General features: G+C 39.1%; 1 protein-coding gene and 1 pseudogene across 1 annotated transcript in view; both read right to left on the reverse strand.

Moving 5' to 3' along the window:
- The window catches only part of Top1 (DNA topoisomerase I), an 88,881-nt gene that overhangs the window by 71,499 nt on the left and 490 nt on the right, over nt 1–16,892 (reverse strand). Inside the window, exon 2 of the mRNA XM_087911049.1 lies at nt 16,663–16,687. Coding sequence (XP_087767175.1) covers nt 16,663–16,687 — 25 coding nt within the window. The remainder of the gene's footprint in view (nt 1–16,662; nt 16,688–16,892) is intronic.
- LOC148120583 (ubiquitin-conjugating enzyme E2 variant 2 pseudogene) lies at nt 6,004–7,668 on the reverse strand (annotated as a pseudogene).

Here is a 16,892-nt window from a genome sequence, read left to right on the forward strand (position 1 = left end):
AGAGTCCTTATTTTACATTAATTCTTAATGAGAATGTTTTCAAAATTCTAGGACATAATTAACAACTTTTGAGGTCAGAAGACAGGTAGTTCCTGGCTAAAGAGAAAGGCTCTAAGAGTTCTGGAACTGAAAAGGAGAGGAAAAATTTGAAAGGATTCACTTCTAAACCAAACCATGGGTTAGATGTGTTCAGCAGCAGAGCATTTGGGTAGCATGTGTGGGTGAAGTCCTGGGTTTAATCCTCAGTACTAAAAAAATAAACGAAATAGAGACAAAGGACAAACATACATCCAGAATGCATACCTTAAGCCAGGGGTGGTGGCATACCCCTTTAATTACAGCAAAAGGAACAGATCTCTGTTACTTTGAGGCAAGGTTGGTTTACATAGTAAGACCCAGGACAGTTAAAGATACATAGTGAGACCCTGTCTCAAAAAGGTTGGGGGAAAGGGGTGTAGACATGGCTCTGTGGTTAAGAGCACTAGTTGCTCTTTTAGAGGACCTCATTTCTATTCCTAGCACCTACATAGCAACTCACATCTATCAATTCCAGTTCCAGGGCTTCTGACACCTTCATACAGACACATTAAAGAGCATCACAGTCCAGTATCAAATTACTTAAGATTAAACGCAAACAGAAACTTAGTCTAAGGGATATTTTACTACAGCCTTGATATTCCAAAGGTGCCACTCGGTCTCCCATGTACCTTGCTCTGTTTCATGTTTAACTCAAGCTGTGGCATCCAACAGTAGATTAAATTCCTTGCTCTACAATTTAGTTACAAATTACACAACTGTGAGCTAATTAACACCTGAATCTAAATTTCAAAAGTAGAAGTGAGTCCTCACAACCCATGCTTCAGGATTGACAGGTGAAAATGTAGAGAGCCCCTCAAACATTGCTTGAGTAATAGCAGTATCTGCCATTTGTTTCACCTCTAACCTTCCTACCCTATTCTCCAAAAATCTGATTATATTTGAAGCTAAACCTAGAGGAAACTAGGTCTATTTCATTTCTAGTCTTTACACAATTAATTCAAGTTGTTAAGATCTTACATGTCTACTGTCAGTGGTCTCAGCAGCCAAGGCTACAATAACATTTTATTTCAGCAGATTAGTATGTCTTAAAAAATCGCAAGTCCAATTATTTCAGGCTGCATTCTACACCCAACATGGGCAGGCAAGTAAAAAAAACAAAACAAAACAACCCTGACCAGGACGCAGGAAGGTATATAATTATAATCTGCTTTTACTAAAAGTTAACATAACAAATACAATCTTAGATTCACTATCATTTATAGTATAGTGTACTTGGTATGGTAACATGCTAGTAGCTTAGAATTTCAAATGAAGTCATAGGTTAACAGTAACCATTTTGAAGGATGCTGATCCATGAAATAGTCTAAATTTAAGCCAACTTATTTTGCTGAACATAAAACAAGCATAAACCACTTCATAGTTTAAGGGGTACTGAGATAAAATAAGAACTCATTCTATCCAGAGGATCTTAAATTTTCTCTTTTGTTTAGCACTAAGGAGGACAAGTAAAATGAAGACCCGCCTCAATTTCTAAATCATTCTCTTAGCACATCATCTAGGATCAAGCAATGCAAACATACGAATGAGAAATTCATTCAGACTTCTAACACACTACATTTGTACTGGTATTAGGAGTTCTTGCAAAGTTACAAAGGCCCCAACCACTCCGTATTCCAAGCAAAATATAAACTTTATCTCTTGGGTTGTATCTACATTTTATTTAGAGTCCTGACAGCAACCAGTTACGTGTGACTAATTTAAATTCAATAAAATGGAAGGTAGGGTAGGGGTTGGAGGGCAAGCACTACCTTGCATCAGCAACACTGTAGTTATTACTAGGCATCTGCTGTACCAGTTACCAGCTGCCATGAGCAGGCCTGGTAGGCTACGAGAGCCAAGTTCTGAGCATGAACTATGAGCAGCTGCATGCCAATGGAAGCCAGGTGTCCAGGCACAGATGGAGTTCTTATAGCAGGCCAGCCTCCCATGCTCTGACATGACACCCTATTCAGGATAAGTATCTGTACCACAATAGAAAACAGCAGGTACAGCTGCTGCACTTCAGCTCTCCCAAAGATGCCTTTGTGTACCCAGGGATCACAACTGTGGAGCCTGGCAGTGTCATGGCCCTGAGGACTGATTCTATTGGATGACCATGATGTTCCAAGGAGCCCTCATCAAAGTACAGTGCCACCTACTAGGATGGACAATGACACGCAGAAGCATTCATTAGGTGACACAGATGTCCCACTTGACGATTAGGGCTAGATATTCACTATGTAACGGAAGGTGAGAGGGCTCAAGAAAATATCTCACCCTGGGGAAATAAGAGCATCTGACTAATGACAAGGGACTAAAGACACTTGTGGAAGTGGACAGACTGATGCATGGTGAGAAGCAAGAAACCCCCTTATGAAAACCAACCCTCAAATCACTATGACAAACTGGACCCTAAGAACAGGTCTCCCATCTTAGTTGATCAGCTAAAGACCCCTCAAGAATACCTACCATATGGTTCTAAGCGGCACAGTCCACACGGTACCAGATTTTTCTTTGGGCCACCAGCTCACAAAAAATGACACGGAAACTTATATGAAAGCTCAGCCTATAGCTTAGGCTTGTCCCACTAGCTCTTATAACTCAAGTTAACCCATTTATATTAATGCATGTTTTGTCTCGTGGCTTTTTACCTCTCTCCCATCTTGCACCTCTCATTTCTCCTCTGGGTTCTCTGGCATCTGTCTCACACTGCCATTCATCTCCTCCACCCCACCCCACCCCACCCCTACCCACCTGCCCAGAAGTCTAACTCCCACCTAACCTCTTCCTGCTAGCTACTGGCCATTCAGCTCTTCATTAAGACAATCATAAGGCACCAGGGCAAAGACATATCTTTGTACCAAAAAAAAAAAAAAAAAATCCACAACACCATACCCTCAGGGGGGTAAACTTGGGAGTGTTACTTTCTTCCCTATTAGAAGCCCAATATGATAAACAGCCACCATATTGACAGTAGAGAATAGGATTTTGCTATCTAGAAACTTGGGACCTCTACACAGTGGCAATTGAGAATTCCTTGTCCTGACTCCCTACCTAGCACCCTGATCCAACTGTTGAAGATAAAGCATTTTCCTGTGTGGTATGCTCTACACAAATGGTTTATCACAAAGTAGACTAGTTCTACACAATGTCCCTGGAAAGTCGATGCCTAAGTCTGTAGATAATACTCAACTGAAGTATAAGTCTACTTCTGGAGCAAGGCAAATGAATTCCATTTTTACTAACTCATCCTCTTCTTTTAAAAACAACACTTAAAGGTAAAATGTTTTACTCTTGCCTCCATATAAGTCTCTGTAGTATGACTCATTTTCACCAGGACATCCCTACATTGCAAATACTTCTCCTTTCCTAGGAGGTAGATTCACCTAATCTGAACATGTACCTTCTCAGGCCAACTCAATCTAGGGTAAGCCTGTTCCTGCAGGCTTGTTCTCCTTTGCTTCCATTAACTGAGCTCTTAATGCCTGGATAATAGAAATAACTTCCAGTCTGCCTATACTACACACAAGGGTCCCAATAGTCAGGGTCTTTAAGCAGCCCCAAACCCATAGTTTGGCTATAAAGGTATCAAGGTGTTAGTATGTTTCTTCATTTATTCCATTGATGATCCCACCAAGAGGCCTTTCTTTGAGGTATTATGAATGACTGCTGAAACATTCAGGTCATTCTCTGGGACACTAGTGAGCTATAACTAAAAAAAAAAAAAAAAAAAAAAAAAAAAAAAAAAAATCAGAGAGACCCTTCCTCATTATTACAATCTTAAGGAAGCACAAATATTGCACAAGTAATGAGTTCCAGCCATAGAACTTTGCATGTGCAGGGGGTGGGGATGGGAGTTTGTGTAGCTAAGTTACTACAAATCTAATTTTAGAATTTGCACAAAAATCAGGATTATAGAACTTAACAAGAAAATTATAATGATCAGTCAATTTATCTTATTCTTGTCAACAATTTGATATGGTGGATATATTACTACCAGGATAGTTGTCTACTTCTTGAGGTTTGTTTGTTTTATTTTTATTTTTGTTGGGGACAGGTTTAGCTATGTGGCTCAGGTTGGCTCCAAGTTGCAATCCCTCTGATTCTGCCTCCCAAATGCAGGGGCTGTAGACATAAGTATTATTTTATGTGACTTTGAACTTACAGATGAGGACTTTGGAGTAATTTGTGACATGCTGAAGGCTATCTAGCTAAGAAGTGTTGATCTAAGACTATCTGAAGTCCAAAGTCTCTCTTTGACTGATGAACATGTGGATTATAAACATCTTTCATTCTTTCTCAAAATATGAGGCTCAACAGTTCTACTCCACTGCCTCTGAAACTTCAGTATGCATCAGATCACCTAGAATTCTGCTTACAAACAGATTGGAGTGATGTGGGTCTAGGCAAGGCCCAAGAGATTCTATTTCCAATAAGTTCTTAGACAATGCTAATGCAGCTGATCAGTCAGGAAACCATACTCCAAGAACTATCACTGTTCTAATCATATTCTTCCACTCAAATCGACACCATTACTAACTCAAGACCCCAACTAATTTAATGACCTCTATAGACTGGATCCTCAGTATTCTGCTGTTTACTTATAGCCCTCCCCTTAACCATTGTAGAGCTGGAGAGATGGTTCATCAGTAAGAACATTTGCTGCTCTCCCAGAGGATCAAAGTTTGGTTCCCAGCATCCACCTTTGGTATTATCAGCTCTAGGGGATTCTACACCCTCCTACTTCAGAGGGCATGTTTACACAGATGGCACAGATAGACAGACATAAACGACAGACATAAGTAAAAATGTTATTTTTAAATGAAACAAACTCTAGTTCTCTGAGCTCTAGTCAGTCATTCCATCAAAAAAGATGACTTCAATATTAAATGGCTTATTAAATATGGAAAGAGAAGGACCAAGATTCTGGTAAGACACAGTAAAGGCTGTTAATTATCTCTAATAGGTAAATCCTTAATGAAAGATAGAATTTATCTTTATAAATAAACTCAGGATTCATAAAGCCCAGGTTTGCCTCAAACTATATAGTCAAGGATAGCCTTGAACTCCTGATTTTTCTTCCTTTATCTTCATGTATTGGTATTATAAGCATGCACCACCACAAATGATACTGCTATTTACTTAAATGACAATGCAGCTGGCATTAAACTTTTATAAATGTACACTGAAAAAAACAATGTTCCGATCTTTAAAAAAAATCATTTACACTATAGGCAACTAATAACCACTGAGAGAGGGTCTCTCTCAAAAATGACCCCCCCCCATTGGTTATCTATCACAAAGTAGTCAGTTCGGAAATCATATATACACAAGTAACATACACACGCATGCAAGCACACACCCTTGTGTAAGCCTTGTAGCTTGACTAACAGAGTATCTTAATCTAAAGAAACAAAATGCACTTCCTAGCCAAATAAAATAGTGAGGTTTAACAGGAACCTCCATTTCTCTTTATGGGCCACCAGCACTATGTGGGCTTCTTAAAGACACACTAACAGATTTTCAGTATGATATATATAGTATCAACTTCTAGAAGCAGGACTAGGACCATGTCATGTCATATATGTCTGAAAAGCACTCCCACCTTACAAGATTTAAGATAAAATATTAAAGCTACACTTCACAGGTGAAGACTAGACTTGGTACTGAAATAAAGCTCTATTACCTAGTTCAAAGATTAAGCTGTTCAGCAAATGTTCAAGAACTCAAATTTGAGTTCCCTGAAACTCTCTGATCTATACTCAGCAGTGGGTAAAAACTTATTTACCTTATGCATTAGAAAGACTGATGCAAAAAAAAAGGCGGCATAAGATTTAAATACAACTCTACTGTGCATTTTCTTACACAATGAGGTCAATATAATCATACAGCATTAAGACTCATCTTCCTAGTTTTTTTTCCACATTCCATATTTTATTTACATTTCAAGACTTTGATCTGAAATCACATATTCATACACCTATTTCGTTTTTGTTGCTTCACTTAAAACCTCTAAGCATGTTTTATTAAACGAAGACTATAAACAAATATTTATCATGTCTGTTACATGGAACAAACGGGAACAGCTTTTAACAGAGATTCATCAATACTCCCAAACATCTTTTTATTATAAATACAGGTATCAAAACAATCCTGAAGCTATTTTTGATGCTATAGTAGTCAGCATCCACACCCACACCGCTTCGTGTTAACACAACTGTGACTACTCATTATACCTGCCACTTTAAACAGTTCGCTGTAGTCTAAGGACGATGGATAAAGCATACCATTTCTGTTCTTCCATCTTGAGACTTTATTGTTCAGAAAGACAAAGGTTTCCACTGCCATCTGACACTCCTTTGCCATGCTTTTGTCTTGAAAACATGAATTCAACTTTGAATACTTCAGGCTCATGTTTAAATGACAGTGCTTTAAGAGAGAAAGAAAAATTGTGCTGCACTTCTCCTGTTACCTGAAAACATAGGTGTACATATATTAAATATATTCTTACAACTGTACAAGTCATGTTTACCAGGTGGAATTCTTTTACTTAATGTGTAGGTATTTTGCATGGTGATATTTAATCAAGACATTAACATGAGTAGAAGGTTGTTGATTTAAGACAAGTCTGAGATCCACTAAAATCAGTTGTTATAAGCCTGTCCTTCTGTTGGCTGTGGAAGCTTCATATTTTCTTTGGACATCATTAGACGTCTTAGCTCTTGGAGGACAACTTTAATGCTATAGGAATTTTGCCATTTTGCTAATACTGGTATGCTTCGTGCATCCACCATTCCACTGGAATTATTGATCCCATTCATATTAATTTTTGTTACAAATCTAACAGATGGAGGAGCTTCTGGGTATTTAGATCCACATTCTACCTTCTGACTCTATATTCTGTTTTCATAGTTTGTCCTTGGTGGCCCAATAATCATGCCTGTCCACCTTGTAAGTGTCATGTCTTCATCATCGTCAGGCCCCAGCTAATCATACTGGGGCCTTTCTGTCCTTCTTCAAGTTCTTCCAACAAGCGAAAATTCCGAGGAACTTTAACTCCTATGGAGACTGCCATCTTCTTCTGCTACCAGACACAGCCGCCGCACGCAGGACCCCTAGTTTTTTCACATATATTTTAAGAACCACTTTTCCATGACAAACCTTTTGAAGGCTTTTAAGGATTTCTTAAAATTAGACCCATTCTATAATTGCCAGTTACTATAACCTACTTTCAATTTAATTATTAATTTTGCAGTCTGAGTCTGTTGTGATGCTATTCCTGATAAATGGTGTAAGGTCTCTAAGATCTATGAGGTTTAATCTAACAGACACTAGTGAAGCACTCCTAAATGATTTTTATTTCCTTTGATTATCAGAGTTTTAAAAATAACAAATTCAAAACAATTCAACCTTCAGCATTAACTAGACTTATGAGCCACTGTGGAAATTTATTGACTATGTAATCTTTTTTTCACTATCTCACAAATACCTATCTTCTCATACAACTATTAACATGTACTTTTGCTTTAATTTAGGGGTTGTTTTGTTTTTGTGGTACTGGAGACTGAACCTAGAAGCTTGCAAATACTAGGCAAGTGCTATACTGAGCTGTATGTATTGACAGTCATTTATATATATAGTCAGAAGTAACTCTGAAATGAAGAGTGCAAAAACCAGTCAATAGTGACAGGGTGGGTGAAATGGTTATGGCATGTAACACAGGTGTGCACTATGAGGGAGAGGGTCTCCTCCCCCCCCCCCCCCCCCCGGTACATGAGTGGCTAAAGGGAGTGAATGAGCTGACACAGAGAAGCACAAGTCTCTACACTGGTCCTTGAGGCCTCCTTTATTTCCCTAGGCTCAACTAGTCACAGAGAAATGAAATCTGAGAGGTAGCCACCGCCACCATGTGGTACTCTGAGCCATCAAGCTTAAGCTTGTATCTGAGGAATGTGGCTATGTCTGAGCACAGATGTATACTGAATAAAGACCACAGTAGACTAGTTGGAGGTGGAGTTTGCATGTAGAGTTGCCCTCATCCTTGTTGGTGAAACTGGCTTAGAAGACCTTGATGTGAGAATGGTCTGGAAGTGGTATATATGCTTGGGCACCCCCACAGTGCAATTAGAGAAAATGTATTTTTGTCTCCAGGCTGAACTCATTCTGGGATCAACAAGCTTGTGCTCTTCTTTTGACAACATACTAAAGGCTCTGTACGACCAAGCAGGCACCTTTTGCTCTCAGGATATCACCAAGACTGTCAAAAGGACAACAATGCTGGTAGCTTGATTTATGGCGCCAAACGCCCTGTCCTGGATTCTGGGCTTTGGTCCTTGGTGGCTACAGCCTTGTTTGGAAGCACCACTGTCTTCTTTCATTTATATTTAAAGACAAGTTTCACTAAATTGCCCAGGTTGGTATGGAACTCACTTGATGATCCTCTTGCCTCAACCTTCTGATAAGCTCAAGTACAGGCCTGAGCTTACTTACTTATGATACTCTGATTCCCCAAATCACTATTTCACAGGAGGTTGAATTAGCCACTTTAAGCAAGACATGGAAAAAGAGATTAAGTCTCAGGTGTTTTCAGTCTTTGAGTTCAAAAATGTTTTGTGTGTTTTGGGGGAGAAATAGTGGCCTTTAAAAAATATGCTGATAAAGTATGTTGACTTTCATGGTTTAAAAAAAAAAACCCAAAACACACAAATGGCCTTTCATTTATTAAATGTATTAAAAAGCTGAAAAATTAGTCACATCAATGGATGGGTCTTCAATTTTCAGCCTGTCTTCTCAATTGCTCTAAGAAATTAATTAGGCCTTAAACTTATTCTTAAAAAAGTAGAACAGTGAGCTGGAGAGACGAATCAGTGGTTAAAAGCACAGATTTTAACTCTGTGCTCTTACAGAGGAAAGGATCCAAGTTTGAGTTCTGGCACTTACATTAGGTGGCTCACCACCAGCTCAGGGGGAATCCAATGATGCTGACTTTCACGGACATCTGCACTTGCGCACACAGACACACACAGATATATACATGATCATAAAACAAAAAACATTTTTAAAAGGAAGAAAAGTAGGAACACAGCATATACTTGGATCCTATTTAGTTCAAACATAGATACAGAGACCCTTTTATTTTACGATGAATGACTCCTTTTACAATGAGAAGATGGGTACAGAACAGGAAGCTCAATTAAGACAAGGAAAGGATGTAACCAACTCTAGTTATAAGCTACAAATATAGTGAATAAATGACAGGAAGATTTAAAACATTAGCAGGAAATACCAGTGAGGAATAATACCAATAACAGCACTACTGCAAATCTAACATTGATAAAGATCTCCTGGGGCATGGTGGCACATGCCTTTCTTTAATCACAGCACTCATGAGGAAGAGGCAGCCTGGTCTACATAGTGAGTTTGGGGTGAGTCAGGGTTACATAGTGAGGCCCGATCTCAAACAAAAACAAAACAGAAAATAAAGATCCACTTTAGAATACATGCAATCTCACTGAAGTTTAAATATTACAGAGAGATGAACCTTCACATTCTTATATAATCTGTTGTAATAGTTTAAGAAACAGAAAATGGCTAGCTGAGAAAACCAGGGACCAGGACAAGTTTCAGAGTGAGAAAGTGGATTTACCTAGATTTTTTTCCGAATTCTCCAGTTTCTTACTATAGCAGCTCCCTCTTCACCACCAATTCTCTAACAATCCAGTTCCAATCTTAATATCAAAGAATCTCTTAGTTATCTAATAGTCCAGGTGCATGGGGTCCAGGCTATCTCTACAATCAGATAGTAAAGGACAGACTGTAACCTCTCTCTCTCTGTAATAGGAAGCGTACTCTTACAACCTGAGTTTCTAGAATCAGCATCAAGGCAATGTTATCAAAATAGGGAGGTAAGAATGGAAAAAGTATAAAAGTTTTTATGCTGGCCTCTGGTTCTCCATAAACCTACATAATCTCTACTACTTCCACTCAATTCAGATTTAAAAAGTGTTCTATTAAGAACTCTTAATTAGCTCCCCTCTTTCCACTTCCACTGCTAATCAGGAGCTCAACTACAAAGAAATTAAAATATAGGGGACACCACAAAGAAAAGGGTAAATTTGGGTTTTTGATTAATTTTTTTAAAAATAGGCTTTCTCTACATAGTCCTGGCTGTCCTGGAACTTGATCTGTAGACAAGGTTGGCCTTGAACTCAGAGATCCACCTGCCTCGGCCTACCAAGTGGTGGGATTAAAGGTGTGTGCCACCATCGCCTGGCTAAATTAAGGGTTAGTCTTAAACAGCTGATATAAACTTGCTAGATCAGTCTCCTGCCAATCAGTAACATGTCTGTAAAAAAGTTTATTACTAGGCATTCAGAAATGGTAGCAAGGTTAAAATATGAACATTTATTATATCGCAAAAAGATATATTAGGCTACTGTAGTTCAAGTGTGGTGTAACACTCAAGAGACAGGAGGATCTCAGTTCAAGACTAGCCTGGACTACACAGAGAGTAACGTTCTGTCTCAAAACAAAATATTTCAAAACCTAGAACCAAGAAAATTGGATAGTGCAATAAGAAACAACAATATAAAATAATATCGGGACCAAGATTTGGTTAGTTCTTACTCTTAAACAGAAAACCTACCTGGGCTTGGTGGTGCACACCCTTAATCTCAGCACTTGGAAGGCAGAGGTAAGTGGATCTTTGTAAGTTTGAGGCCAGCCTGATCTACATAGTGAGTTCCAGAGCAATCAGGGCTATGTAGAGACACTGTCTCAAGATAAACAGACAGACAAACCTGGGGCCTGTGAGATGGCTCAGCAGTTAAAGGATTGTGCAGCCAAGTCTCACAACATGAGCCTACATGGTGGAAGAATTGACTCAGGCAAGTGTCCTCTGACTAGATGTCACACTGTGGCTGTGTATACACACACACAAAACCCATGTGTGCAAGCAAACACACAAAAGTATTACAAAAACAAAGAAAAAACTAGGAAGCTATTACAATTCCAAAGTTGTCTCTTAAGTTTGTTCTATTTAACACTGTCTACCTCAACACGGTTCCTTGTATTTGTCTAGATTAATCTCTGGTCACTTCAATCTACAGAAACAAGCAAAAATGCTGATTTAAAATGGGAGGGGGTGCATAACAACAACAACAAAATAAAATGGGGATTAGTATTCTGGTAGAGATGCATATAAAAAATACTATGTGTTTCAAGTCTCAAGGATGGTATATAGAGGTAAAGATGGTAGGAAAGTGTATATAACTAGAAACAGGAAAACAAATTAAAGATGAGTTTCTACCATGAAGAAGTAAGTTGCTTTTTTACCAAAATTTTGAGATGCTAAGTAACACACATTTTGATACAGGCAGTCTAAGTTAATGGTACTATAATCTGTATGTACTCCAGAAGTATTACTTGAAAACATGTACTTACAATATTTCTTAAACATATGCAAGGTGCCATATTAAACAATACCTACGTGTCATTTCATCAAACTATGAAGCATTTCCTCTAACACTGCCAAAATACTTTTTAGATGGGTCATATATATCTGCCTTTTAAAAAAAAATTTCTGAGACAGGGTTTCTGTGTGGTCCTAGATGTCCATGAACTCCATCTGTAGATCAGGCTAGTCTTGAACTCACAGGGATCGCCTACCTCTGCCTACCAAGTGCTGGGACTAAAGCGCCTCGACTGCCTGACACATGGGTTTCTGCTTTAAACATTTTCTTTCCTAAACAAATCTTGGCCACTGTACTGCCCTCCACCCTTCTTCACACTCCCTTCTAAAGTGTCCAGGCCCACATAATCAGCATTGCACACGACCAGCACCTAGATAGCCATGAGGAAGAGTGGAGTTTGAAAAAAAGCTAATTCTTCAGTTTCAGAGTTCCTATTTCAGCTACTGGCCTGAAGCCACAGAAATAGAAGGGTGCTTCTCAAACTTCCAATTTACAAAGAAACAAAATAGAGACAGACACCCACCCCTCCATTTACGATGAAATCTTTCCTTAAACACAACACTCCATTGACTAAATCTGGAACTTCTACCCTAAATTCAACACCTTAAGGTGATTTCTCAATTGTTTGCCCAAATGCCTTTATTTTGCAAAGTTAGTAGATTAAAAGTTATCAAGGTATAATCAGATAATTTAAACCATAGAACACAGAATTTCACTCAAGGACTCCAACTTCTAAATGGCAACAAATATGTTTTACCATTCCTTCAAATTGTTTTTGTTTTAAACAAAAACAAACAAAAAAAATAAGAAAACACAAACCACCTCTAGGTTTGACACCAAATGCTTATTGCTAGTACTTGCGGTCTCAAGGTAAATTACACCTACAAAGTAATTACACTTGTAATTCATTTCAATGTGAACCTAGAACTTTTAGAGTCCAACATAGTTTCATAGGAGAAAGATGCAATCTCTCATACAACATGTTTCTGGGGAAATGACTGAGTTTAAAGAAAGTCAGTTTTTACTTGGCATCTAATAAATGGCAAAAGCTATTGAAAATATGTAATGTACATTATGCACTCATGCCCAACTTGTATGAATAATACAATTTCAGAATAATGTGGTCTTGTAAAATGACATGTATTAAGAAAGAACGACAAAAAACATTTCCCATACCATAAGCAAAAGACAACTAACTGTAGCTGTAATATACAGTTTTTCTAGCATTTTACAGATTGAAAAAGCAGACTTTTTAAAAACTTTCCCATGCCACACAGAAAAACAAAAACAAAAATCTAACAACCTATTTTGAGCATATAAGGCTTAAAAACAGGTTAACTATAAGAGGTTCTGCCACTCACACAAATAGCTATTACCTAACTCTTCCCAGAATAAATCAAAACTTTCAAAATTTTTCAAACTTTCTAAATCCATATTTTTATGCTTGTAGAAAAGACTCGACTTTCCCACCCATGTGCTATGGTTTATGTAAAATCTGGGGAACAACTTTGGGTTATCTTCCATTTTACTACTTAACCAATATAAATTATCTACTTATCCAAAATATCTACTTAATCTACTTAACCAAAATAAGTTGAAGTTAAAAGGTTAGATATAGTACCCAGCTTTTGTCTTTTAAACCATGAGGTCTTTTTCTGATTTCTTCAGTAACTCCTGGATTTTCTTGTTTTAACAGAATACCCAGGCTAAAATCTGTGAGATCTGATAAGCTCCAAGATAGCAGCACTTCAAAATTTCAAAAAAGGTCCATCAAGGAGTCTGGCTACAGTGTAAAAAGAAACACCTCACTGGAGTCTAATACTTAAATGTGTCCACACTGAGCCTAAAGGTTTCCAGACTTCATCTGGAAAGACCACCAGTTTTCAGCTTTAAAATAAGATGAGCATTTCAGAGCCACACCATGAGCCTTCTCATTGCCTACCTCAACTCATACCAAACAGACAGCAAGCACACTTTATCAAAATTAAGCCAATTAAGCCTACCCAGAATCAACACATGCTGCCAAATCATAATATGATGGAGTTTAGTCAATCTACTTTGATGCAGGAAGAGGAGGAAGCTCCCAAACTCCAGTAAGACGGGCAGTAACTTTAAGTCTTTGAAAACAGAAAAGGATTACCAGCACATTAAGCTGATGTTATCAATGTTACAGCAAAGCATCCTGTGCAGTACTGTAATAATGACTCAGCCTCACTATGGTTAGTGCTACTGACAAAGGGTGAAAGGGAAGTATGAAGTATGGGTTGTGTTCCTAAAATTTCTAGCTCATTGTTAATATCTTATATACAAATATTCTACACAAATAACATTTTCACAGCAGTTGAGTATGGTCCAGAATGTTCTAAATTTCACATAAAAGGCTGTAATTTTTAAGTACTGTAAAGAATGAGCTCTGCAGCAGGGGAAAAGTATTGTACATCTTACAAAATTTAGGCAAGCAAACTAAGGAATATGTGGTTTTACTTGGTGAACTTGCAGTTAATCTGTATGATAGCTCAAGATCACTTAAAATCATATTTAAGTAAATATTCTCGCACTATAAGGATCAATTAAGAAGTCAAGGTATAAAAACTCGTTTTTAAAATTGTCTTTCATATTTACAAGCTCAATCACTAGTTAACAGTGTATTGCTTGGTAGAGCAAACAGTTACTGAAACTACATGTAGACAAGACCCACAAAGGTAATCACTACAGCATCAGAACCTTAAGATGCGAGATAATCAAAGTGCTTTTGTCATCAAGGTTTTGGTAAGGAATAAACAGGGTATCACAGATTACTGCCTCCCTTTACTCATCAAAACAGGAAACTTCATTTTTTCAAATCTACTGTATGGAGGCTAGGTTCATGGCTTTAGAGTGTAATCAGTTTCCTATCTATCAAATGGAGATTAAAAATATCTAATTCATAAGGTTCTTACAAAGAATAAGTTAGATGAACCAAGAAAAGAGCTGAGGTGCAAGTCCGACAGTTAAGTGCTCAATAAATATTAAACATCATTGCTGGAAAATGTGAATCTATTCTAAAAGTTAACAGAGGCAGTTTAATTTACTCTCTATAAAAACGCAAAGAAAACATACCAAGTCTATAACCATGCACATATTCAGTAGCTCTTTTCTGAAATTTAGATGAGAACTATGGAAGTTAAACTTGAAGGGAAAGGCTCAAGTTTGTTGCATCACTAAATACATCACCTACCAGACCTAATTAAAAAGCAAATACTTTTATTATTAAATTCTTACCTTCCTTCAGAGAGCTTAAAACCACTTCTGAAATCCACACCTACCGCATTCTTTGCCCCCTTTCCAAAGAAGCATATCTATATTAGATGGCTTTCTAAATTAAAGAGGTCTCATCTCCCTCTTTTAAAAGCCTGATAGGATGGACAAACACACCCAAGAAAAAAACCAACCCCTGGCAATTCTCAGCATCTAGTCTTGTACAACACCCTTGCCCAGTCACTTCTGAGAAATTTCCCCACCCCCAGATAAAATTAAGTCCTTTATGTTTCCAAAGCATTTTGGGTACACATAATGCTACAGAACCTACCTTGTAATTAACTAATTATGACTCCCCCAATAGAATGAATTGAGAGCAAGACAGAGATGTGGTCACAGGTTCGATTCTAGCACTAAGCACAGTATATATTAGGTGCTCAAGAAAAGTTATGCTTTACTTAGATTCTCTCCGGACTCATATCTCTTTTTGGAAGGCTGCTCTCAGTTGGGCAGGCCAATACCATAGACTGCTGCACCAGAAAACCTACTTCTTAACGGCTTCTCCCACTAAAGTTCCCCAGAACCCAAACTATTGAACACGATTATGAACAAAATCAGAGGGAATTTCCAGCATTCTACAATGGGATTGTTGGAAAGCCTATAAATATGAGCTTCTTACTGGGGTAGTGGGAGGCAGACACCCACCAAACACATTCTTCACAGGGTAGTTTTAGTGGAAATATCTAAAAAACAAATGACTGGAAAGGGCTCAAAAACACGATGTGGGAAAAGCTAGCTAACCCTTGATTCCTGAAACACAACAGCGTTGGAAAAGAATGAACAGGAAAACAGGAGTAGGGGCTGGCCACTCTTTGTTTCAATAAATAAAATCTTTTCAAATTCCCTATAGTCCCTAAAGAAAAGACCAGCACACCAGGTCCAGATGAGCAGCGCAACCTTTCCTCAAGACAAGTCATTAAACTGTCTCTTAAAAAAAAGGAAAGAAAGAAAAGAAGAAAGAAAGAAAAGAAAACAACTGTCTTGGGAAGCCTAGCCACAAAGTTCTAGTCACTAATACTTTTAATTTTATAAGGAAAACCAATATGCTCAAGTCCAACACTCACACTAGGTGACACACAGCTAACGTGAAAACTTTGTAAAGGGAGTTATCTTTGCAAAGAACACAACTTGGGAAAACAATCCCAAAATACAAAGAACTCCACAAAAGGTGACTTTAGTTTTTTTTGAGCCATAACTGCCATCTATCATAAACATCTCACCACGAAAAATCACAAAACCCCACAGCTGCCTCCGGGAATCTTTCATTCTGGAAGCAGAAAAAAAGCAAGCAAACGTGAAGCTGAAAGCGAATAACTTCCAAAATAAAGTTCTATTTAGAAAAAAAATTTAGTCTCCAAGCCTTGCCTCTCGGGTGAGGTCTGTGATTTATACGGCTCTGCTCTGCAGAAAGCTCTTTCTGGACGGCTCAAAGAAGGAGCCGAGGGAGGGAGAGAAAGACACAGGCACTGAAAGGAGAAGAGAGAGAAAAAGAAAATGGCGCAGAGACTAAGTCCCGACCGTCGACAAGGCGACTTTCCCGGGAAGAATCCCGGCGGAGCAAGACCGCCCGAGACCCAGAGACGAGCGACACGGGGTCTCCGTTGCCCCCTCTAGGGAAGGCCGTGATCTGGGGGTGCTGGGACCCCGGGAAAGGGGGTCTAGAGGAGGCCCGATGGGAACAATGGGGCCGGTGAGCGAGGAGCCGGGACTTAGTCTCTGGGACGCCATGTCTGTCCTCTGCCCGGCTCCGGCCCGGCGCGGGGGGACGGCGGGCGGCGTGTGGGGACACTCGGGGCGGGGCGGGGGGCACACTCACCATTCAATCGGAAATCCGCTTCAATCTGAGGAAAGAAAAAGGAGGGAAGATGAAATAACCGGCACATGAAGCCCTGGGGCGGTAGGCGAGAGCGCGCGGCCGGGGGCCGGGCCCACACGGCGCCCCGGGACCCGGAGCCCCGCGAACGGCCCTCCCCGGGGCTGCCATCCCCCAACCCCCCCAAACTCCAACTTGACGGCTCCGCCCGGGGCCCGGCCACCCGAGCGGCT

Source organism: Myodes glareolus, chromosome 10, assembly GCF_982192425.1.
Source record: "Myodes glareolus chromosome 10, mMyoGla1.1, whole genome shotgun sequence".
In the NCBI taxonomy this organism is placed as follows: Eukaryota; Metazoa; Chordata; class Mammalia; order Rodentia; family Cricetidae; genus Myodes; species Myodes glareolus.